General features: G+C 33.6%; 1 protein-coding gene across 1 annotated transcript in view; it reads left to right on the top strand.

Moving 5' to 3' along the window:
• The window catches only part of RYR2 (ryanodine receptor 2), a 352,078-nt gene that overhangs the window by 188,825 nt on the left and 139,244 nt on the right, over positions 1 to 24,009 (top strand). The window contains 8 exon segments of the mRNA XM_085219664.1: positions 945 to 1,137; positions 2,742 to 2,958; positions 4,184 to 4,288; positions 9,174 to 9,277; positions 13,832 to 13,915; positions 15,332 to 15,491; positions 21,881 to 21,920; positions 21,923 to 22,027. Coding sequence (XP_085075790.1) covers positions 945 to 1,137; positions 2,742 to 2,958; positions 4,184 to 4,288; positions 9,174 to 9,277; positions 13,832 to 13,915; positions 15,332 to 15,491; positions 21,881 to 21,920; positions 21,923 to 22,027 — 1,008 coding nt within the window.

The following is a 24,009-nucleotide window of genomic DNA, read 5'->3' as shown; positions in this document are numbered from 1 at the left end:
TGTTCAGCTAAAAATGCCTATCTTTCGGCGTTTAGTCATTTTAGATTTTAGGTTAGTCTTTTATGTTTACAGATAGTGGGAACACAGTTAAAAACTCCGTGCTGTGTTCTCACTATCCACTGTTGTTTATCTCATTCAGACATTGCGTAACTTGTCTTTGCAAAACATGTCTAGAGCTATTTAATACAACTTTAATGCTTTTTTTTTTTTTTTTTGTGGATGGTAGTAAATTTCAGAAACGGTGATTTCTAATTTCTGTGTTCTTCTCTAGTTTATTTCTCCTAGTAAACAGGTGTACTTTTGTAAATGTAATTTGATGCAAGATAAAATGATCATTTAGAATTAATACTACACATATTAGAAAAAAATACACATCGGTGAATACTTACGCTTCAAAATTGGTGTTATCTTTGATATATGCTGGAAAAATGTTGTTTCAAGATTTGATTATGAATCTTTGTGGTATCATCTTAAAGAGGTTTGCAAGAGTACTGTGATCTGGCTTGTAATAGCAAAAAATAGTTTGCTTTTCTTAAATAATTTCAAGTAAAATGTTATTCTTTATCTTGAATAATGTATTCTTTAGCTAGATTTCATGTTACACAATAATATTTGTTTTGCAGTTTGCACTTATATTGCTTGTGGGTAATGAAATTTAGTTTTTGTTTTTATTGTTTGTATCAATATTTTCACTTACATTAACTATAAGTTAATTTTAATCTCTTATGATTAAAATATCTTCATGCTTTTGCAGATGCCTTTGTATGCTTTTCTTCATCACATTGCAAGCTTAAAATTCAGATCTTAAAATCAGATATTATAGATTAGATATCTGTGAATTAACACGTGCTCTCTATTGCTTTCTTTCTCTTATTTTTAGTCTGCTGTGAACGCTTGTATAATTCTCAGAAGTTTTTCTAAATATATCTCCTTTATATCTATAGGCTGTGTAGCTCGAACAGTAAATTCTCCAAATCAACATCTGTTAAGAACTGAAGATGTTATTAGTTGTTGTTTGGATCTGAGCGCCCCCAGCATCTCTTTTCGGATAAATGGACAGCCAGTTCAAGGAATGTTTGAGAATTTCAACATAGATGGCCTTTTCTTCCCAGTTGTCAGCTTCTCTGCAGGAATAAAGTTAGTATCAAGTGTGTTTTTTCCTGGGATTCTTGTTTTCATTAGACACTAATATACAAAATTATTTCCCTGGCTGTCTTCACTCTCATTTCCCTTTCTGACATCTGCTTCTTGGGCACAGCTCCAGTTCTTAGTTATTGAAACTACAAAGGAATCCTGAAGAGATGGCTCATCTGTTGTTTTTCATCACTTGAATCAGTTTATTCAAGTGGATTTGCAGATAGGACTCAGAATGTTTTATCTTCACTACAATGCCCATAGATAGATATTAACTTTATGAAACGTATATGGGAAGATAAAAAAAATGATCTTTGATATTAAAAATGTTTGCCCTAAGACAATTGTTAGAAACAAGTACACTATCGGCACTGATCTTAAGAAATATTGGTATGCTTTCTTTCAACAGAATGGACTAATAGAAATTCAGTTAATCTGTACTCTGATTGTTGTACTGATTTTCTACAAAATTTCAAGTCCCACTTGAGGTGCTGAATTTCTACTTTAATGTTTTCAGTAGTATGAGACAGTAGTATAAAAAAAGACTGCATGAAGTTCCAGCAGGAGGATTGACTTCAGCAAAACTGACGAAAGTAGAGGGTGAAAGTTGGTTTCTGCTGGAAAGAAAGCAATGCTTTGTTAGAGATCATTCAGAAACTGTGCTAAACAGTATAGAAGCAAGGAACTAGCATCTCATTCCAGATGCAAAGTGCACTTCTTTAGACTTTGCCATGCATAATACAGTTATGGATGATAAGGTATGGTAGAATTATAGAAGTGAATGCTATTAAATGCAAAACTGTGCACCTGCATGCTTTATCTCCCTAATCAAAAAAACATTTGACAGATACTATTCACACGCTTTGGCTGCTTTTGGAAAATGTTTAGATGTGTACTAATAACAGTTTTAGAAAACACAAACACATAGCAAATATAAAAGAGGACACGTGATTCTGTTGCAAGGCTGGGGTTTCTGTTTTTTTTTTTTTTTTGCTTTTGATTTCTTCTGGTTGGAAATGTACATGATTTCATTCACTAAATTTTTCAATGACAAAAAAAAAAAAAGAATAAATTTGTTCATAATAATAAAAAAAAAAAGTCAAATTTGTAATGAGTAAAGAACTTTTCCTCCTAAGTTTCTACTAAAATGACAGGTGCATGTTTTAGAAAGAAAATAGGGGTGTTATGTTGCATCCTAAACATTTCATTTTCTGTGAGAGAAAAGGAAGAGTCATATTCTGCTAAATTTCCAGGCTCATTTCTCAAATTGTAGGAAATTGAGAATTCCCAGAGGAGAAAGTTGAGTGGTTGCTGATTGATTACTGTAGGTTGTAATCTCAGCCTCACTTAAAATGCTTTTATTGAAGTGAAAATGAGCCAAAATGAAGAAAAATGTTTAGTTTTCCTTACATTTTCTCCCGCACTTGCTCCTCCAACAGTACTGGAGTATGAACACAAACAATGCAAATAAGCTTTTTATTTATTTATTTTTTATTTATTTATTTATTATTTTTTCCCAGTAGCACTCAGTAGTTGTGAAGCTGACATACTGGTTAGGTTTGACACTGGAAGTGTTCCAGTTCTTTAAATTAACTCTGATTTTACAGGGTACGCTTCTTGCTTGGAGGTCGTCATGGAGAATTCAAGTTCCTTCCTCCACCTGGATACGCTCCTTGCTTTGAAGCTGTTCTACCAAAGGAGAAATTGAAAGTGGAGCATAGCCGAGAGTACAAGCAGGATCGAAGCTATACAAGAGATCTTCTGGGTCCCACTCTCAATCTGTCACAAGCAGCTTTCACCCCAGTTCCTGTAGATACTAGCCAGGTATTGAAACTAAAAGATCATACTTCATTTCCCAAACACAGATATTATAAATCTATGTTATTTCTCATTGGACTGAATTTAAGTGTCTCAATTTTTTTTTTTTTTCTCAGAATTTGTTTGATGCATTACACAGCTAGAAATTGAAAAATGGAAAAAAAAAAAAAAAAAAAAAAAGTGAAAGGTTCCGTGAAGTTCTTGTAGTACTCAAATATATTTTCAGTTCACAGACACTACAATGAAGACTGTTTTATCTTTAATATTAAAGTATGTAAAAAAGAGTATTTTAATTTCATGCTTCGTCAGTTGCCACTGTCTTCTCACTAGAAATTTATATTACAGCTTAATTAAAATTACTGAAGGCTTTGATTTAAGACCTTTAGACCAACTTCAGTCCTGTTCCCTTGCTGTCCTTGTAGGTTACTGAGAGTGGCATTCACTGTACTCAGGAAACAGCTCTGAAGTTGTATTCCTAAGTTTTTTCTCATAGTTGTTCTTATATTTGACCAAGTTGTTCTTGGTAATAGGATTTTTGGACAAGATCAAATTTTTGTGATCATGTTTTAACATGTTTAGGAACCTGTCCCTGAAACAGAGGAAACTGCTACTGTATTGCCAATATATGCTAAATACAAGATTCTACATGTGTCCCTGTGATTATTGTTAATTATAAATAGGGTAACACTCAGATCATTCATAGAACTTTCTATTTGGGGTCTCTGTTTTTTTTGAGACAGTATCCAACTGCAAAGTTTGGAGATGATGTCCCAATCTCTCTTTTTCTATTGAGGTGCAGTTCTCAAACTTTTATATTTGTCTGAAGTATTCTGAAGAAAATTACTTTTACTCAGATTTTTACCTTTTTTCCTTTTTTTTTTTTTAATCTGAGAAGTACTCTTAGTTTGAGTCGTTTATAGCCAGCTGTCGTGAACGTGTTCTGTGACATTTGAAGGTATTGGAATTAAAACTGTTTTCCTTTGCTGGTCAAACTCTGGGATTTGTAGATTAGGGTATGTCTTGATCTAAGAATTTTGTCTCACTTTAGGAATGATTGTTTATTATTGATTGTTTTATTGTTATTATTGTTTGTCCTTAATATCGATAAGAATGAATGATTATTTAGGATTAGTTGAGGGATGTGACTTATGTCAAGTTTGACAACTGTGGAAGTCTGTTGCTCTGTTGGGCAACTTCTTCGTAATAACATCTTTATCTTTTCTCTCTTTAGATTGTTTTGCCTCCCCACTTAGAAAGAATTAGAGAAAAGTTAGCAGAGAACATCCATGAACTTTGGGTTATGAATAAGATTGAACTGGGCTGGCAATATGGACCAGTACGTACCTTCTCTATTAATTTTCTGTTAATTACATGATATTGCTTAGCGAATCAGTTTCATTGTGCTAATGGGACTGATTGATTTATTTTTATTATCTTTCCAAGGTTATTAAGATTTTAGACCCTTTCCACTGCAAGACAGTGGGAAAATCAACAGCACTTGTATAACCAAATTTGTATATTGTAGAACAAAAATTCTGAGGTTAAAGTTGTTTGCTGCTCACATTTTCTACCAGTCTGATGGGACAGAATGCATACAGTGGGTTTTACACCTTATATTTGCTATTGGGCAAGACATTTATTTGTCTGGTAGTGTAAGTCAATAAAAACCATGATTATTGGTTCTCTTTGCATGAACTGTCTGACATCTTTCAAAAGTTCCAAACATAATATATTCATGAAAAATAAATATTTTGTATTTTCTGAGGATGGGAAATGCCATTAAATGTACTTCTTTCCATCCATGTCTCCTACTGTTCAGGCTAATATGTGCATTACACTCTTTTCTTGTCTCTTTCATACTTTTCATGGAGTATGACTAAACAATTTCTGTGATTTCTGGCTTTGTTATAAAATGCAATCCAGTTTGTTGATTAGGTTTTTTAATCAATTATAAAAATATATTTTTTAAAAATCTACAGGTTAGCTATTTGGATTCCAGATGTTATTGCTTGTGACGTATTGCTGTGGAGAACATAAAATCATCCAGTAAATGCTAGATATGTGCAAGTACAGAAAAAGAGTATAGTATTTGGCTTAAATACATATATTGGTCATCTTATATGGCTGGGCATAGGTATTGTATTTGGTGTAGCATGCTGAAATACTTTAAAATATTTGATTAATAGAGATTTGTTGACTTTTTTTTTTGTTTGCCTTCCCCACCACATCAAACAAACAACATCAAAAGTTGATGTGACAAAGTATCACATCAACTGTGAAATAAATTGCAAATACTTTCAGTGTTCCAGTACTTACCATCAGGAACCTGACTGTAATTCTGAATGCTATTTTCACTTAATTATATAAGTAATATTGAGTTAAGCAATGATAAATATGAATATGTGCAGTACAAAACAGGGTGTTGAAACTTTTAAGATGTTCTGCTTGCTTTCCCTGGCTTTACTGTTCTGCAGTTCAATGTATTCAATTGGGAATGTAACAAAATATATGCTAATTGTTTCCTGGAGACTGACTCCTTAATCATTTTGGTTTTTCACGTGTGTTTTTGTCAGTTTAAGCCAATGTAGCTATTTTTTGTTACTTGAGTTGATGCATTACAGTTACTGAGTACTGAGGCAAGGTATTTTAGGCAAGCTAGATACTAGGCTAGGTAACTCTATTAATATTGGAAATCAGAATAAAAATGAAGTCCAATATTGAAATTAGCAACACAGAACTAAAGTGGTTCTCCTAACTGGAGACTATTCTCAGACTTATTATTCATGTAGATTACTGTAGGTCTTGGAAAAAATTTGTAAGTAACATTTTTAGTGTCTGCTAAAAGAAGCTTCTTGTTCTGTCTGCTAAATGTTTTGAACAAGTTGCTTGACGGTTTAATTGCTTGTATTGCCTGTCCAAAGAACATTAATTTCATCAAGTGCAGAAAAATATCCCATTGAGATTGTAAATATTTTTCAAATGAAAACATAAACAGCTGTCTGCTGTTCAATTCGATAATTACTGTGTGCTTAGATGAAAATGAAAAAATGTGTTAGTAGTGTTAGAAAGGAGTGTGACTTGTTTTTTTATAAGATTGAATGAACTTGAATGAATAGTAACGTCTAATTTAGATTTTGTTATTAAGAACATAAAACTGAAAATTAGAATATGATAAATAGAAAATAAATTTCAATTATGAATGGTCCATCTTCATGTTCACTCTGTGGATACTCATGTGTAATTAACGTAGGACTTGAAATTACAGAGGCTTTATCAACAAGGTAAGGTTTGAAGATGACAACATTTTGATTTCCTGCTCTAACATATAGTGTTTATGTGTCAATATTATAATTGCTTTACTTTTAGATATTACCACAAATATTGCATTCAGTTTTATTTTCAGGATGCTCTAATATTTTCCTCCTAAGACATTTACAGTTAAAAAAAAAAAAAAAAGTAAAAAAAAAAAAACCCACAAAACCAACAACAACCAAAAAAAATGCAATATGGAAAGCAAGTGATATGTTTATGTGAAATATTAATTCCTTGAAAGTCAGAATTTATATGCCAGTTTATGTGCTATTGACTTTCTTTTTTAAACATAAAATCTGATTCTGTAGGTGAATAATAGATCAGGCAAAATTATTGAGAACAAATTATACCTGGTTTGATGGTACAATTTCACTGAGAAATTCACCACCAGCAGTGGTCTTTTCTCAGTTAAAGTAATTGAAAACCCATTCTGCATTCACTAAAGAAATAAAAACTGATTTGGAAAAAAAGTGGCTTTATAATTTTAACATCCCATTTACCAGCAGAATTATAATTGATCAAGAATTGTCATAATGGTATTTTTGCAATAACTTTCATTTTACATCTCTAAAGATTAATATGAACGGTGAACTTACGGTCCTTGAAATTTTGAGGGCTTCTCCAAAAGTAATGCCTCCTATTTTGTAATGTTGACCCACAACATCAGAGATGGATGTTGGTGGTATGACAGTAGAGTTTGAACCCTTCCCACCAATATTCCATTAAATTTTGTTGCTGTGTGACAGATGGCAGCAGAGGCGCAGTCTGACGAAATGGTGTCTGGCATGGGACTGCATATGAAGCAAAGGTGTGAAATTGAATTCCTGTGTGTGGAAAAAACTGCATGCATTGACACTCATCAGCACTTGCTGAATGTTCATGGAGACCAAAGAGTGGATGTGAACACAGTGATGCTATGAATGGTGCATGGAGGCATTATTTTGGAGCAATCTAAACATTGCTTTAAACAGATTGTGTGCTGAAATGCACTCCACATTGGAAACAGAAAAACATATTGAATAAAAAATTAGAACTCAACTAGTAAAGTGGATATATTTATATTTATACTATGAATACCTTCAAAAATATCGCACAACTACATTATTTTAGTATGTTAAAAATCATTTTCATGGTAGAACATGTTTTTCCACTCTTTGTTAAGTACTATGAGGACCTGCTCTGTGGCAGTAGCTTGTTATTATAGCTTGAAGCCATGGAACTGCTGCTGACCTAGTTGTCTGTGAATTACAGGCACTCAGATAATATGGTGTTCTAGTTTCTGTTTGCTGAGTGTTCGATTTTCTTGGCTAGTTGTACAACAGAGGTGCCCATGACTACATATTTCTGTAATAGTTCTGAAGCTGGTTAAGAAGTGCGATTGCAGGAGTAAATCCAATTACTATTTCTGATTACTACAGAAGAAAGAGAAAAATCTAGTTGAGGACTGCAGCACATTCTCAAAGACTAGCTTTGGTGTGTTACTTTCACACTACTCAAAGGAATAAATGCTGAGCCTTCTACTTCTTAAGTATCAACTTGTCTCAAGCTGGGTAACTGGAATAATAGCCACTATTGGAAAGGGTGTGAAATGGCCACTACCGTTGGAAAGGATGTGAAATTGAGAAGTCTGGCAACACTGGAAAAGAACATATATTTTTCAAGTCCATAAAAATGGGAAACGCTTATTTCTGTGATGCTTTTCTGTGTCTTAAACAAGAATACTCTAAGAGTACAGTTAACTGCATGTGGAGTGAGACAGCAGTAGATAGTGCCAGCTGTTACAGAAGCACAAGACTGCATGAATAGGCTTACCTCTCCTCAAGATCTGTTAAACTGCAAATTGTTTTTGAGAGCTAAAGGAATCACAAAAGCATTTCTGTAGGGTTGTGATGTCCTCTCCTGTGTTGAACTTTTCTTCATGACATACCATGCCATGGGTAGAACTGTTGAAGTGTTCCCCAGCCTATGCCTGGTGAAATGAAACAGGTTAACTTTTGATATCTTGTTGGCTGACTTTCTCTATTGAAAGCTGCAGAGGCGATACCATCTCTGTAGTGCAGCTGTCATTTGTCAAGTGAATAATAACACTGCGTATTCTGGCTGTCAGAGAGAAGGCATGCTTGGATTTATCTCCTCAGATCTGTTTTTTAAACCTTTTTTAAAAAAAAATAAGTTACAAAAAACTTCCTTGCAAACTAGTGACTGCCTTATATTTAGTTCATTATTTCTCAAGCGTGTTGTGTTTTAGTTTCAAATCTGTAAATTTGTAGATTAATTGCACTGAAGCTCTAATAACAAGTGGCAATGGAAAAAAATTACAACCTTCATTATTTTTTCCTGAATCAAAACTTTATTACCAACATTTTCATTTAAATAATTTAGTTAATATTTGCAACTAGTATATTTTTAATCAAGCCTTCTTGAAAGACATAGTCCTAGTAGATTTTGTTGGCTGAACTCTCATGGGTTGAAGATGCAAGTCTGAGAGCAGTAGAATGCTCAGCTATCTCAGCCTTTGAGGTTGCCTTTTCCAACTACGAACAAAACTGGTCTAAAACTGTGTATAGGAAGCTCTGGTTAAAAATATTTTTTATCAGATTTTGAGTTGATAAAAGTATGGGTTTTTCTAAATTACGGTAACTGCTGTTAATGCTGTAAAAGAAAATTAGTGTTCCAGTCATTTGTGACTGCTCAGTTGTTGAATTCTTGTATACCACTGAACATAACTTTGACAATATAGAGATTCAGTGAAGTAAAAGATAGACTAGATTTTTTTTTTTTTTTTTTTGAGTGGTATTCGGTTTGAGTAATGCTGACAAAATCAACCTTAAATATTTAGTATTTTGAACTGTTTTGAAATTTCAGCAAGTTTTAAAGATATACATTAATTTTTTTTACTGCCTTTTCAGGTTAGAGATGACAACAAAAGACAACACCCATGCTTAGTGGAGTTCTCAAAATTGCCGGAGCAGGAAAGAAATTATAACTTACAAATGTCTCTTGAAACACTGAAGTAAGTTGCTCAAGCTTTGAAGCTTACAGTAAGCTTTCAGCAAACCTATGGAGTTGCAGTTTCCAAGTTTATAATTTGACACGTGATGTTTCCTACTGAGTGATGTATTCAAGCTGCATACCGATCTGCGCTTCTTCCATTGAAGATTTTCATAAACGGTTAAATTATTGTGTTAATGGTGTTTTTGAAATGGCAACTCTGACAGTTTTTGTCTAGCTTGGAGGAAAGAGAACTAAATTCAAGCTCTGAAAATAACATTTACGTCTTGTTTGGTTTACTTCACTTTAGTCTAATTAGTTTTAATTTTCTGTGTTGGTGAAGCCTACTTTGATGATTTCATTGGGATTATGTGGCAAGGTTTTGGTAGCGGAGGGGGAAACTCTTCTGTGTGAGAAGAGCCCAAAATCTGTCCCATCTGGCTCCAAAACAGACCTGCCCCTGACCAGATCTAAACCTGTAAAAGAATGAGAAAATATAAGAGAAACAGCTCTTCATACACCAAGGTAACTGCCACAGGAGTTGCTCCAGGCACTGAGCAGAAGTTCCCTGCAGCCCAGCATAAGCCTATGGAGGAGGAGGCTGTCCCTCCTCATCCATTGGGCACCACATGGAGCAGATATCCGCATGCAGCCAACAATGACCTGGTTTGTATCAGAAATAGCATGCACAGCTGGGCTAAAGAAGAGATGGTTTTCCTGTACTCATCTCTTGTGAGGCTGTAGCTTGAATACTGTGTATAGTTTTGGGCTCCTCCCTGCAAGAAAGACTTTGAAGTCTTGAGCATGTCCAAATAAGGGCAGTGAAGCTTTGAAAGATCAGGATAAGAGGACTTATCAAGAGCAGGTGAGGGAACTGGAGTTGTTCAGCCTAGAGAAAAGTAGATTCAGAGAAGACAGATCACTCACTACAACTACCTCAAAGAAGGTTATAATGTGGTGAAAGTCAGTCTCTTCCCAAAAGCATCAAGCAATCAGATGGGAGGAAAAAGTTTCAAGTTGCATCAGGGGAGGGTTAAGTTGGATAGTGGGAAAAGTTGGATAGTGGGAAAAATTGTGAAGGATGGACTGCTGTGGTGTGAACCCCATATTGGAGCAGTTCTTGAAGAGCTGCTGTCTGTGGAAAGCCTACGTAGGATCAGTTTGGGAATACCAGCATCTGGTGGGAGGGAACTCACGCTGGAGCAGGGGAAGAGAGTGATTGTGAAGGTGTGGCAGATGACGACGTGTTATGAGCAGACCAAAAACCTCCACTCTCCTTTCTCCTGTACTGCTCAGAAGGAGGAGGGAGAAGATGGATGTAGGAAGAAGTTGTTTTTAGTTTGCTTTTAGTCTGTTAGTAACAGGTACTAAATCTCCCTATGCTGAGTTTTGTTTTACCCATGATAGTAATTGGTGAGTAATTTCCCCATCTTTATTTCAACCCTTGAACACTTTTTGTCTTTTGAGGAGGCAGGGAGAGAATGGTGTGGTGAAGTTCAGCTTCTCATCAGCGTAAGAACACCATGACAATTTGTTTTGAGACATGACTAACAATTAGCTATTTCTGTCTCTGTGTGTATTGCCATAGAACAGTAATATGCATTACGGATGAGCAGTTAGATGTGTGAATTTCATGAAGCTCTGCAGCTGGAATTCTAGAAAATTTTAGTGGGATGTTAATAGTTGTATCGAAATCTTGCATCTTCTTACAGTGTATTTACTTCTTCCTGTACATAATGTTAGCAAAGAATGACTTTATGCATATAATAATACCTTTCTGGGAAGATTTGTAGTATATTATTCAGAAATTCACTATCTATAGTGTTTAGAATCATAGTCCTTATATTAGGACTATGCATCTTCATACTAGAAAACTAGGTAAAATACTGTTCCTACAATTTTTTTTAATGGATTTCTTTCCTGGTGAGCTTCTCTGTGCTATTTACTGATCCACCATTTCCATAGTAAGTTATTTCGCCTGCTTCCCCAAAAATATGTTTATGAGCCTGAGTGTTAAATAGTTTCTGAAAGAATACTTTTGCATTATTTAGAGATAAAGCATTCAGAGACAAATTGAACTCCATTGGAAGCAAGAAGGAGCAGGCAGACTTCAAATTTATCTTCAGCTAGGTACTAGAATTTCAAGAAAAGCTTTTGAGTCCTTTGTGAACACAGCATTGTGTAGGAATGCAGAATATCTTCTTTTCCTATTCTGAACTTACAAAATATAATATAATCTTTATTAACAGATAGATCTGTTGCTGTATTAATCCATATAATATTACTCAGGCATCACTAAAGTCATTCTGAGTATTGACTGTACACTCATAATGCTTATTTTAGTGTTCCTTAAATGATTACTGGTTCAGGATTAATGTGCTTCTAATCTAACCCTGACATATCTAAAAATCCACTTTGCTGAATAAGCGTACGAATTATGAACATTTTCTGTTTTAGTAATTCTATTAACATAGAGCCTTTTCATTAAATGAACAGTATCCAAAAGATGAAGTATTCTGTCTTTCTGTGCATCTCAAAATTCACATGCTTACTGATCTTAATCTTCATTTTGTTCTTGTATTACTCTTTGCTTTTTTCTGAAGTTTACAGTTTTAATTTTGCAGTATCGTATCGCACTCATTATGTATATATTTGCTGCTCAGGGACTTGAAAATGAACATCATACTTATTTCATTTCTCCAGGCTTGCAAAGGTGAAAAAATAGTGCACTAATTCATTCAAGATTTTACTTAGTATGATAACTTGAATTGCAAACATTGCATTCAGGCACTTTTCAGTTTTCTTGTTTAGCTCTGAAGTGCTTCAGGTATCTTTTGGATTCCACTTTTATAATCAGTCTGTTTGAAATGTCAAGTGAAGTGTAATTAAAAGTCTAACTATCAGCCCACAACTGCCTTTTAATCCCGTTGAGCTTTCTGATTTGAATTTGCAGTGTTCAACTGGATATAAGGTTCAATGTCCTATCTTATGCTACAAGTAGGTTAGGGTTGATGGGGCTTAACTCCACTGCATTGCTTTCTGTTGTTAAATATGTTCTCTTGCTTATGTTAGTGATAGCTGCGTCAGAATCAGATATGGTTTATGTTAAATGAAGGTTTATCTTTGTTATATTTCCTCAGATTGTGTTTTGCAAGAGTTGTCCTCTGCATGTTGACTTCCTGGTATCTAGTTTAACTATCTGAGTTAAAATAGGGTTTCACATAACAATAGCACTTAATCCATGTAGCTAGCCCACTTTATGACTCTCCTTGAAACATTTAATTTGTCTGTAAAGAGATATATTGCTAGAACAGTACTTATGTCCATTTTTTTCCCTCACAGTCATATGTAAAGAGCAATAAATATAGTTAGGACAATTCCAGAAAATATTATTTTAAAGGGAGATAAGAACAAATACATTCTATCTTCCTTACGTGTTGGATGGAATTGGGATTGGAGCCCAGGCTTTACACTTGTGATTTGTCTTTCAATCTAATATATGGGTATAGCCCTCAGATTTTGGCAAACTTCTGAACTTACTCTAAAGTTCTTTCTTGAATTTTGTCATTTCACTCTCAGTATTTCAGTAGTTCATGTAGGTTTAAAGATACTAAGCTTCAATAATCCAGTATTGAAAGTATGTGCAGGAACAAATGGTTGATGATTTACAGATCAAGATGTATGTTAATAGAAATAAAAATAAATAAATATACATATAATAAATATAAATAAATTATAAATAATTATATTTATTATAAATATAAATAAAAATATAAATTTACACTACTGGATAATGTGACTGTATAGAAAGGAGGAGTTTTGAACTTATCCAAAGTCTCTGTCAACCCTGTTATGAGGCATGCAGGGACCATTTGTCTTCTGAAATCAGCTGCATTTTACAGGGTTGGGTCAGAATGTCTTTCCTGATCAAAGCCCTGTACTACATAGCACACTGAATATATCTTAAACACTTTTCTTTGAAGTGGGTCAATATCAAATATCCATATTAAGTATTACGATGGCTGTTTTGGTATAATGCTTGGTGTGTATTTTGCTGTCAAGTCTTTTTTTAATAATGTGACCTAACAAAAACAAGATACAATTGAAATCCTAGAATAACATCATCTCTTTCTGAAGATACATTCCAAGAATAACAAGTGATGTTTCCTGTCTTTTCTCCTTTTATCAGCTTAGGAGTAAATAATGTAACATAAAAAGGTTTCGATTTACAACAATATGAATACATATATAAACCATAGAAATAGGTATATAAAGCAGAAATATGTATTTCAAGGACAGGGAATCTTTTAACCGAGGTCTTGTAAAGATAGCAGACTATATGATGATTACATTTTGAAATAATCTCATATTTTTACTAAAATGTTTGAGAACACCTTGTGGCATTTTCTTACCACCATAAAGCATATTATCTATATAAATGGACAGTGTTTATTTTTCCATGTTATTTTGTCATTCTGTAGGTCTCATTTATTTGTTGTATGGTGTCATTTACATACCTGGCAACTCTGGATATAGAAACATTGGCAGTAATTTGTCTGTGATTCCTGTGTTCTAGAACCCTGCTGGCATTAGGCTGCCATGTTGGAATTGCTGATGAACGTGCTGAAGAAAAAGTGAAAAAAATGAAACTTCCAAAGAAGTAAGTTGAAATTTAACTGCATTTTTTTTTGTTAGGCAGTATAACTATATAGCATAATGGGGTTTGATTTTGTGTAGCTACTTTCGTAGATAACTAAGTATATGTGTATGCATTTATAGGTGATTAGAAATTTATACATACCTATGCTTATATTTTTCCTTTTAGATACTTACAATCTGATGTGTAGACAAAGTTGAGGTTTTCTGTGATTTTGTTGAAACGTCTGGTATTCTATTTATTATTACAAAGTTCTTTATTTATAGAGTCTAGTGCAGCAACTTTTCATTTGTTATTTACAGCAAACTTGTCAATGTATTTTGCCATGCTGTAATTTTTAAAGCAACCCTATTGAAAGTCTTGGAATGACTGTACTGGACCATCATAATAACTTGATTGCAAAGAATCAAAGATTTGCAACCGTATCCATATCCCTCTCCCTCTCTCTCTCTCTCTCTTTTTTTTTTTTTAATTTGAATGAGGACAGAACTCAACTGCTGATCAGACTAAGAAATTTCTGTTTTTGTTGCCAATATTATTATTACTGTCTCTATTATTTTAACATGTCTAAGCATACTTATTAAAAGATTGAAAAAAATTTTGAATCCTGGGCAACTCTCTCTCATTCAGAAAACTCTGTTTTGAAGGTTGTTAGGCTAGAAGTATTTCATAAAGCCTGCAGCTGAAGTGTCATAGATTTTGGCTTTAAATTTGGCAAGTCCTTATATGCTGCATGCATTAGTCTGTGCGTTGTGTTCTTTACTGAAGAAAACCTGGTCATAAGCAGAGTGGGAGATGACTAAGTCTGTGGGAACAACTTCGTAAATGCAAACAACACTTCATTCTTAGGACTGCTGAATGTAGTGAGGAAATTCTTCAAGTTGCGCTTCAGTTTTAAATATTTGCTTCTAAAATTTAAAGGTTATCTAAGGATTGAGATATTATAAAAGAAAACTTACAATAAAGGGGCTTCATGTAATCTTGAGTAATCCATTTAACCTATTCTGTTTTACATCTTCTTACGTAATAGAGAATATTTTCTTCCATCAGTAGGAGGTTTTTAGACTGCAATAATTATTAACAAGACTTCAGAGGAAATAAATAATGTTCATATAAGTATATAGATATGTAACATCTGAATCTATTCATTTAATGTGAGAAAGTACTAAAATACTTCAAAAACATTTTTAGTGCAAATCATTTTGTGTAGCTTTCATTGTTTCTGCATCTACTTCTTCCCATCAAGATACAATTACCTTAAAGAAAAAGTAACAACAAATGTTAGTACAGTATTATTATTTACATTAAAAGACAAATTATTTTTATTGATACATTGCATGCATATAGCTTCTTTCCTTTGCAGTTTCTATTAACTTTTACTTTCTGCAAAATAACTTCAAGTTCTCTGTTTTTGGACAGCTACCAGTTGTTGAGTGGATATAAGCCTGCTCCCATGGATCTGAGCTTCATCAAACTGACCCCCTCTCAAGAAGCTATGGTGGATAAACTAGCGGAGAATGCTCACAATGTATGGGCGAGGGACCGAATTAGGCAAGGCTGGACCTATGGTATCCAGCAGGTCAGTGCCATTTTCAGTCATTTGAAAAATTACTTATCTATTGAGATATTTTGAGAGATTGTTTGCAAAACTTTTGCATAAAATAAATCTGTTTTTATATAGTTTAAGGTACTTGCTTCAACTGATCACATACTGACAAAAGTACCTTTATGTGATAAAATATATGCCACAAAACATTTCAGTATTGTCTGTTGTATCTTTCTATGAAGCTATTTTTTTGTTACTTTGTAAACTATTCAAGAAATCCGTGTTCTGTATTTGTATTTAAGCAGACAATGAGACAATGTTTGTCTTTGCAGATTGGAAGTGTGCACAGTACTCTCTACTATATAGATATTGAAGAGTTTTTGGTTATGGTACAACTCTTCTGCTTAAAATAGAATTAAATTCATTCCTATTTCTGCAGCTTTAAAAAAGGGAAGGTGGCCCTTTGAAGTGCTGTTAGCATTCCTGATATAATATTAATCATGAGAAGTGTTGAAAGTGACAATTTTCTCCTCTATTGTCAACTAGTCAGAGCACATTAATTCATATTGATCCCACTGTGTTAATCCTGTGTTTATGGAGGCATTGCACAATTTGCTTTTAGAAAGCGAATCTGTCTCCAAATGCTCAAAATAAGTATGTTTGATACATTAGAAATGCACTTAATAATTTACACCATGCCTCTTGTAATTTTTTTTAACAACCAAGTCATGCTCAAAAGAAACTAAAAGAAATCCTTGTGCTCTAATTCTTTACTATATAGGTGTAGCTATATATGATCAATATTGAACAGTTCTACCCTACCAGAACAAAGATAGTTACAGGCATTCAGAGAAGAACCCAGATAATTTTAAAAATTAAAAGGTTAACAGCCTGTGAAGATGATCTCAGGGTTGGAAAGCTGATTAATTGGGGTTACAGTTTTACAATCTTGCATACTTCTGTTTTAAATAATCTATTTTTTTTTTGGATCTGACACATTCAAACTGAAGACTTTTGTGTGTTGAGTGGGGCATTGTTGATGAGCATTTACTGCAGTGGTGCTGTGAGCAGTGTCATAGTTACAGTTTCAACATTCAGGTTGTTAAAAGCAAAAGGATCTTAAGAATGTTTATGAATTTTAGGAAGCAGAATAGCAAGATTAACAGCGTACTTCATTCCTCTATGCTTGAAAGATAAATTACAGTAGTCTTATGGGTAAGCAGATAGATGATGTCCTTGAAAACTACTGATACCGTGTCCTGTGGAAGTGGGTATTTTTGCTGATTTGCTCTTAATTCAATTCTTTTTCTCTTTTCAAATAGTAAAGTTCATTTTCTTCTACAGAAATGATAGAGAACTGAATTCCAAAAGTGCATACAATGTCCAGATATCAAATGTCATTTGTATCATTCATTATAAGTCAAAAGCGAAGAGCAAAATAGCAAACTGCCTCGTTCTGGGTGCAGTGCAAATATGTTTCTCTTTCAGTTGACGTACATACAAGACGCTAGCTGCTGTCCACACTGCTCTGTGCTTTTGCTTGTCTCCAGCAAGGGTTTATTTAAGGGCTACATCTTGGTCATCCCATAAAATTACTGTGACATGTTACAGTACTGTAATAAAGTAATACTATAAACTGATCATACAGGGCTGTGAAGCAGTTTTCTAAGGAAAAGAAACTTACAGAAGTTTGAAAGTAGATGGAGAAATGACTGGAAAATACATTATATGGATTAGATCTAGTAGGTCTGTTCCATCATGAGTCCGTTGTGATTTGGGGATTATGAAATATGAAAAATAAAGAGATACTGTCAAGTAGTTCATATTTAACACTTTTTTCTGTTAGATAATCTTTGGGGAAAATGCCTTCCAAGTTCCACATATTTTCTTCCTCTAAATTCACCACTGCTTGTCAGGAATTTTTTATTTGCAAGTGATAGCTGCCATTTGTGCTACGCTGTGCGTACAGTGTTTTTGTTCTGCTGCTGCAGAGCCAGTTGGCAGAAGGGAGTACAAGTTAACTAATAAATTCTGTTCCTAGCACTGTACTGACAACTATGGTGACACTGATCACAAAGAAGTATTTTTCAGTAGGACAGAGTAGCTGTATGGATTTTGACATTACATCTTATTGTAATTCTCTGACTACCTAATTTATTTCATTGATAAGACATTTTCCGTAACAAGCTGATTGAAAAAAGCATTGAAGAATAAAACGATGCACTTGTGACTTCTTATAGTCATAAATATGAAGATATAAATCTTCATAGTTGTATGGAAAACATTCAGAACTCATGTAGATTTATCTATGAGCTTACAATATGGGTTGACTTTTATAAGGCTGCTATTGTGTGTACAGGAGCAGCCAACATTTATAAAAGTAAAGCAGAAAGGGAAAGAAAAGAAAAAAGCTCAGAGATCAGAAAACAAATAAAAACAAAGTTGTCCTCTCCCACTTCCTGAATATATGATTTTTAAGTCCCCACAATGATTTTGGGGGTCGCATCCAAAAATTCTGACTTTAACAATTGGTTGTAAAAATCAGCAACCTAAAAATTTCTTCCCACTGTGTGAAGAGCATCTTAAAAAAGGTTATCCTGGTCCTGGGGCAATTAATCAGGATGATGTTGTCAACTCAGTTTCCTCTTTGGTGCAAATTGCAATGTAAAAGATCAATCTTTTTAAGTCAGGATATTACTTTCTTTAGATTTCTCTAGAAGACACGTGAATTCACTGTTTGATTTGGAGTTGGTCTTCCCAAGATGTCTTGTGCTGCAACAAAGAGAAGTGCTTTTCTGCTAGAAGAAATAGATGTATGGGGAAAAATTGCAAGTTCAAAGCATGTCTCTTGTTTTGTCATTAAAGGTATCTGAAGAGGCATCTTGTCTTTTCAAAAACTATTTGTGTTACATCATTTTCAAATTTTACATTATTTATAATGAAGCATTAGTTCTTTCCATTTATAATAAGGGCACATCCTCCCAGACATTCTGTGTATGGGTACGGTCCTCAGTGTAGGTGGTAGAAGTTGTTCACGTACTTGCAAGGATACACATACTTCTATGAATAGAGCTGAGCTTCTAGAATGCCAGTTTAATAACACACTTTCTTCTTTGGGTAGATACATTTAGGATATTTTTTTTTTTAGCATTAACATGAATATGGTTTTGTGAGGACTTTATAGTGCTTTTGGGTTCTAATGACACTGGAGGCTTGAAGTGGCTTAATAAGTACCAATACTTAATTATTTTTCTCCTTTTTCTCCTATGAAGTTTTTTTTAATTATTATTTTGGGGTTTACGGTTAAAGGTGAACTGTCTTGATAAATGCAGAGAAGCAGACCACTGTATAGGCAGATAAGAAGTGTATGATGCGCATAAATGATCCAGTTCACAGTGTATATACCTCACATCCACACACTGGCTTACTGAGCTGCATTTCCGACAGGCTGCTGACAAGTTCACCAGTAGCAGTTATTGTTGCAGTTGCTCAAAAATCTTTATGGAAGCTCAAGATCCGCAGACATGACAGCAAATTGAATCATTTCGCAGCTATGAAGTGAGGACTTCTAATGGTGCAAACGAAGTTTGAAAAATAACTACATGTCTGTCTCTCACTTGAATATGTGGTGAAATGCATTGACCTTATTCTTGTAATTTAACAGATGTCATTAAGGGAACAAAATCATTTCAGTACCACACAGAATATTTACCTATACAGCTCTAATTCTTTAAATCATGAAAATAACAATCTCATAAAATTATGGTCTTTAATTTTTCAGTGTTTTCTTAACTTTCTCTTTGACAGGCATACTTGATATGTTTTTATGTCTTTTTGCATCTTTTATCCTGATGATATGGACTGTTATGTGCTTTGGACTGTATGGACTCTGCCACTGTTTGTCTTTAACATGACATCTGTCTTTGCAAGCTGCAGTTTGCACTAAATTAGTTATCTACACATCATGTACTCATATTCAGTTATTAAATGAATGAAGTTCTGCACTTCCCAGCGTGTTTCCTCTGTGAAATATTTTGCATCAGCATTCACTACCTGGCAGTATTAAGTCTATGTACAAGATGCCAATGTACTGAAAAAATCCATCACTCTTAGTTAATCAGCTTTCTTGATGACTTCATTGTTATTGTAAAAAGCTCAATCACTGTGTAGGATCCATTCTCTTGGTTTGCTGCACTTAAACTACAGGAGTTCAGAAGATCCTAAGTACCAAAGATTATGATGAGTATAACTATAACAGTTCTTAGTTCAATGATAAATATAACGTTCAACATATAGATGTACAAAATTTAAATAGAAAATAAAGAGGAAAATTATTAAAAGATTAATCCCGACTAATATTCATACTGCCACATTCAAGCTGCCACAGTTGTGAATTGTTGAAAAAGATGACAATGTTAAATAAACTTAGATGTAAAGAAAAGAATCTATAAAATTGAGTGTGTTTAATATTTGCAATTTCTTTCTGCTTTCTTTTTGCTTATTGTAGCTTTGTGCTTAGGCATTCTGAAGGAGCAGGTGCTATGTTTTGTTGTCATGCATTGTTATCTGCTGATTGCCCATATGTTAATGTGAATTAATGATGGTTATGATAATTACCAGGTCATTATTCTAATTGCACTCTATATCATAGATAAGAAGTGTTATAAATTTTTTTCTAGTTATTTCTGATTCAAAATTTTGAAGAAAGTATTTCAAAATGCCTTTTTGAGCAGAGTGCTTCAGAGAAAACTTATTTTTTCTTTTATGATCTTTCCAAGACCAGTAATTAAAACCACGGTGCTTCACCTCCAATGTTCATGTGAATATTCTTTTATCAGGGAAGTAATAATTGCTTATAACATTTATATAAAAGCTTTTTGGTCCTTTCTGTTTTGGAAGCATCCCTTTTCCAGATCTACCAAATGAAATATTGGAGAAAGGGGAATGTCAACTTAAAACTGTTTTGAATGAGCATGGGAAGAAGTCCCTTCAAATAGTTTATCTGTTCACTGCACCCTGACATTTTTGATCCCATTAAATATAACTAGAGCTGCTATGGCATAGTGCTTAGAAATAATACATTGCTAAAGACACTATCTTCTTGTTTGCTTTTCAGCACACAAGTAGTGTCTATCCTGTGATGTTTCTTTACCAAGAATGAAATTCACTGTTAGAAGATTTCATCAAGCATTCGATGATAACTGCACTTCAGTATTTACTCACCATAATGAACCCAAAGGCAGATAGCCTTGTATCTAAGCATTACAAAGACAACAGAAGATGTCTGAAAGTATTTTTCAAAATGGATAAATCATTATCTGCCTACAAGTACAGGTGGAATGAAGACCACATACATTCTTAACAATAGAACAGTAATGATATAAAAGACAGAAGGTACTAGAGGCACTGTTTCCTGAAAGAAGTAGACAGTATTTTTCAATTCTCAATAAGTCCAACCAAGCGTAGATTTCTCCATATATCTTTGGTCTTTGTATCCAAGTAAACAATTATTTTTGATATATTTAATTAAAAAAAAAAAGATATTATGAATAACATAGCTATTTGTATGGTTTCTGTCAGAACATGAGAATAAATTATAGATAATTGAACAGTTGTGTTAGTCACTAAAAATTTTGTAAATCATAGATGTAATCCAGTAGAACAATGTTTTCAAATGGAATAATTTTGAACTGAGGAAAACCTAATCCATGTTAGTTAATAAACTTAAAATGCAAATTTAAAATTTTACTAGTATAGTAATTTCAGTTGGAGGAGAGTCTGTTAGTTACATATTATAAAAGAACATAAAAACATTAATCATATCCTTACGAGAACCTTTATTTTGGAAAAGTAAATATTTAACATATGAAGGCATGATTTTATTTTGTTTTATTGTTTATTAAATAGTATTGTGTATGTTCATATTTTAAAAGCTTATAGATTTTATTTTGTTTATATCCTTTATCTTTTTTTGTTGTTTCGTTTTATACCTTGATTCATTCTATAATCAAAACCCATGTATTGTGCTAATACTTTCTCTCTGAGCTTTAATTAGGTACTGGCTTCTTGTGGTAGCTGCTTCTTAAATAGTGAATAAAAGATAGTCTGTTTGGCTTTTCACTCACGGCACTCTTTGCATTTCTCCATGTTCTTGTTTTAGTTTGTTTCCCTCTAAGCAATTTCTTTGATGGAAAAGCAGCATAAGCCATTTCCTTCATATTTGTATTATTTGGTTCTTGAGTAAATTCACAGTTGTTATTAGTTTCTAGGCCATTGCAACTTCTTAGTGTCCTTACTGTATATACAATATCATGATGTCTGTTGGTATAAATAGTGATTTTCATTCTACTGCTATAGCACAATTTTGTTTATATGAGAAGGTACAGTTCCTGGAATTGAATTGATTTTTCATACTTATGCAGGATGTGAAAAATCGACGAAATCCTCGCCTTGTACCTTATGCCCTTTGGATGATCGAACAAAGAAGTCAAACAAAGACAGTCTTCGGGAAGCAGTCCGCACCCTTCTAGGCTATGGATACAACCTGGAAGCTCCTGACCAAGATCATGGTGAGTAATTTTGTTGTTCTGCTCTTTCTCTTTCAAAAAGAGAAAATAATCTACTTTGCTACTTGATTTCTTGTCCCAGTGGAATAGTCTAAACATTTTCAGTGTCTCCAAAGCTTAAAACCCTTTTCTCTGTCTTATGTTGTTCATACTACCCTTTGAATTTACATTCTTTATTGTTTCCTTTTCTGTAGCATCAGATGTAGTTTTAAAATGTGAAAATATTTGGTGTCTACTGTAATTCAGACACTTTTATTCACAGGTGGTTGTTTTTTTTGTTGTTTTCTGTTTTTTTTTGTTGTTTTTTTTGTTTTTTTTTGTTTTTTTACTTTTAAGAGGAATCAGTTAAAAGCTTAAGTAAATGAAATTAGAAGTCTGAATGCCATAGAATACAGAAAATCAAGGAAACATGTATGCCATCTCAATATATGATGTTATGCTAGGAAAACAATGTCTTAAATATGTGCATAAGTACTTGAAGTGTCCAGTTCAAACTCAGGTTTTTAACGAAAAACTTTTTTGTTAGTACTAGCTTTTTTCTTTCAAGGCAGGATAAGAAGATCATACGTAAGGTCAGCGGATGTTAATTTTTTGTTTCTTCAGTTCAAGTAGTAAAGAATTCTGCAGTTAGCATACAATCCTCTATTTAAACACTTATCTTGGAAATTTTCATTTTTTAGATTTATCTGTATAAACCAATTTTTTTTTATTTCAAACTGAAAGTCCATAGAATTGGACAGCCTACTACAACATTTAAGCTCTCATGATTTTCTTAAGTCTTCAAAATTGAATAGACTCTAAATAAACTTTAAATCACTTCTTACTGATATTTTGTTTGAATTTGCACCATTGATAGTTTAAATATACTATTGATAACCAGGTCAGTATTTTCAGCAGATATGGTCTGAGATAGTGTTGTCCTGGTAAGAAAAATAAATGCAAACTTAATAATAATTTAAGAAACAAATGCACAATATTCACTTCCATTACTGCAGATTATTAAACCTTAAGTAAAATTGTTCAACAGACAATGTACAATTCAACAATAAAATGCAAATAAGACAGACGATCTACAGTTTTTGCCTTTAAAAAACTTTTCTATCTTGCTGAGATCAAGTCACAAGAGGGATTAAGTCAGAAGGATATTCTTGATACTCTGTAGTCATTCTGGAATGCTATACACATAGAAAGGAGATGGTAGCATTTGTATATTAGGTATTATCCCTCGGAAACTGTATTCTAAAATTGTCTTGGAGATATGAAAGTACAGATTAATAAAATCAAAACTGAAACTTACTTGTTTGTAATCTCAGCAGTGTGGAAAATTTGAGAAATAGTTGAAACATTATCCTGCAAATATGTTGCTGAATCAGTGGTTCTTTTTTCATGCTTTTTATAATTCCGTTGTTAAATTTGGACCTGTTTGGACCATAAATCTTCAGTAAATACTTTCTGCAGATCTAACTCATCAAAAATGCAAAAATGAACCTACCATTTTCTTTTTTTTTTTCCTTCCAAAATGCATATATTATCCAATCCTCTGCTTTTATGAGAGGTTGCTATTAAATTACATTTTTAAGTACGAGCTATTGCTATTACCGTGAATGCGTAACGGTGCAGTTGCTGAACATAACCTGTTGCTCTGCAGCGTGTATTGCCTTAGTGGCAAAATGCCATGTCCATTAAATCTGCTTGTGGTTAGTCTGGAGAGTTTAAGGCTGCAATATAGTCTTAATTTTTCCTACTCCTCTTTTGCTGAGAGAAGGAGATTTTTCAGGAGGGAGAGTACAGCTTTGCGTTGCTCTGAGAAGATGAGCTGGCTGGTGCAGGAGGTGGTTGACTCTTACAAAGCTTGATAAAGGGTGACAAGGAAAGCATACTCTTTTCCCACAGTCTTCTCCACATTCCACTGAGCAATATTAATCTCCTTAACTTATTTGCAGCTATGTGAACCAAATGTTCCTGTCTTTCCACAGGAATGATTG

The sequence above is a fragment of the Meleagris gallopavo genome, chromosome 2 (assembly GCF_905368555.1).
Source record: "Meleagris gallopavo chromosome 2, MGAL_WU_HG_1.1, whole genome shotgun sequence".
NCBI classification, from domain to species: domain Eukaryota; kingdom Metazoa; phylum Chordata; class Aves; order Galliformes; family Phasianidae; genus Meleagris; species Meleagris gallopavo.
Note: the sequence above shows the minus strand (reverse complement) of the source record. Positions and strands in the feature narration are given on the sequence as shown.